Source organism: Corvus kubaryi, unplaced genomic scaffold (genome assembly GCF_017639235.1).
Source record: "Corvus kubaryi isolate FWS band 111438036 unplaced genomic scaffold, C.kubaryi_AGA036_p1.0 121, whole genome shotgun sequence".
Classification (NCBI taxonomy): Eukaryota; Metazoa; Chordata; class Aves; order Passeriformes; family Corvidae; genus Corvus; species Corvus kubaryi.
The window spans coordinates 1,072,039-1,072,797 of record NW_024580656.1 but is presented as its reverse complement, the minus strand read 5'-3'; the positions used below and the strand labels follow the sequence as shown (position 1 = coordinate 1,072,797).

General features: G+C 72.6%; 1 protein-coding gene across 1 annotated transcript in view; it reads right to left on the bottom strand.

Moving 5' to 3' along the window:
- Positions 1 to 489, bottom strand: part of INSR (insulin receptor) — a 55,033-nt gene extending 54,544 nt beyond the window's left edge. Inside the window, exon 1 of the mRNA XM_042042941.1 lies at positions 30 to 489. Within this exon, the coding sequence (XP_041898875.1) occupies positions 30 to 474 (445 nt within the window). The 5' untranslated portion in view covers positions 475 to 489. The remainder of the gene's footprint in view (positions 1 to 29) is intronic.
- Between the last annotated feature and the right edge of the window lie 270 nt (positions 490 to 759).

The window sequence follows — 759 nt, the reverse complement described above, 5'->3', positions numbered from 1 at the left end:
CCAACCCTCCCGGCCGGGCCCCGACTCACTCTCGCCCCGGCCGCGGCCGCACCAGGCTCCCAGCACCATGGCCACGGCCAGCGCCGCCGCCGCCGCCGCTGCTCTCGGTCCCATCCCGCGCCTCTGCCGCGGCCGCCGCCGCCCGGCGCGAATCAGAGCCCACGGGGCGGGCGCGGGGGCCGGGCCCGGCCGAGCATCGCCGGTGGAGCCCCCGCGGAGCCCCTTTATAGCGCCGGGCCCCTCCCTGCCCGCGGTGTCGGCCCCGGCCCGGCGGCCCCTTCCAGCGCAGGCCGGGCTGGCGGCGGCGCCCCGGCCAGTAAACAAGGGGCTGCCCCCGTCAGCTGGGAGCCGAGCGGGGCGGCCGCAAGAGGCGGCGCGGAGCGCGGGCACGGGACGGGACGGGCCGGGGGAGGAGCAGCGGCAGCATCCATCCACCCAGCATCCGTCCGTCCATCCAACCATCCGTTTGTCCATCCATCCTTCTAGCCGTCCGTCCGTCCACCCACCCATCCAGGCCGCCTGTGAGCCCTGCTGGCGCTGCCCAAGGAGCCGCTGTGGCCTCGGTAGCGTTCAGCGAGTAAAACGCAGGAGTTCAGCAGCCTCACCTCGCTGTGGGTTCAAATGGAAAGGGAGTGGGGTTAGGTTAGAGATTAGGGAAAATATTTTTACTGGGAGGATGGGGAGGTCCTGGCACAGTGTGCCCAGAGCAGCTGTGGCTGTCCCATCCCTGGCAGTGCCCAAGGCCAGGCTGGACGGGGC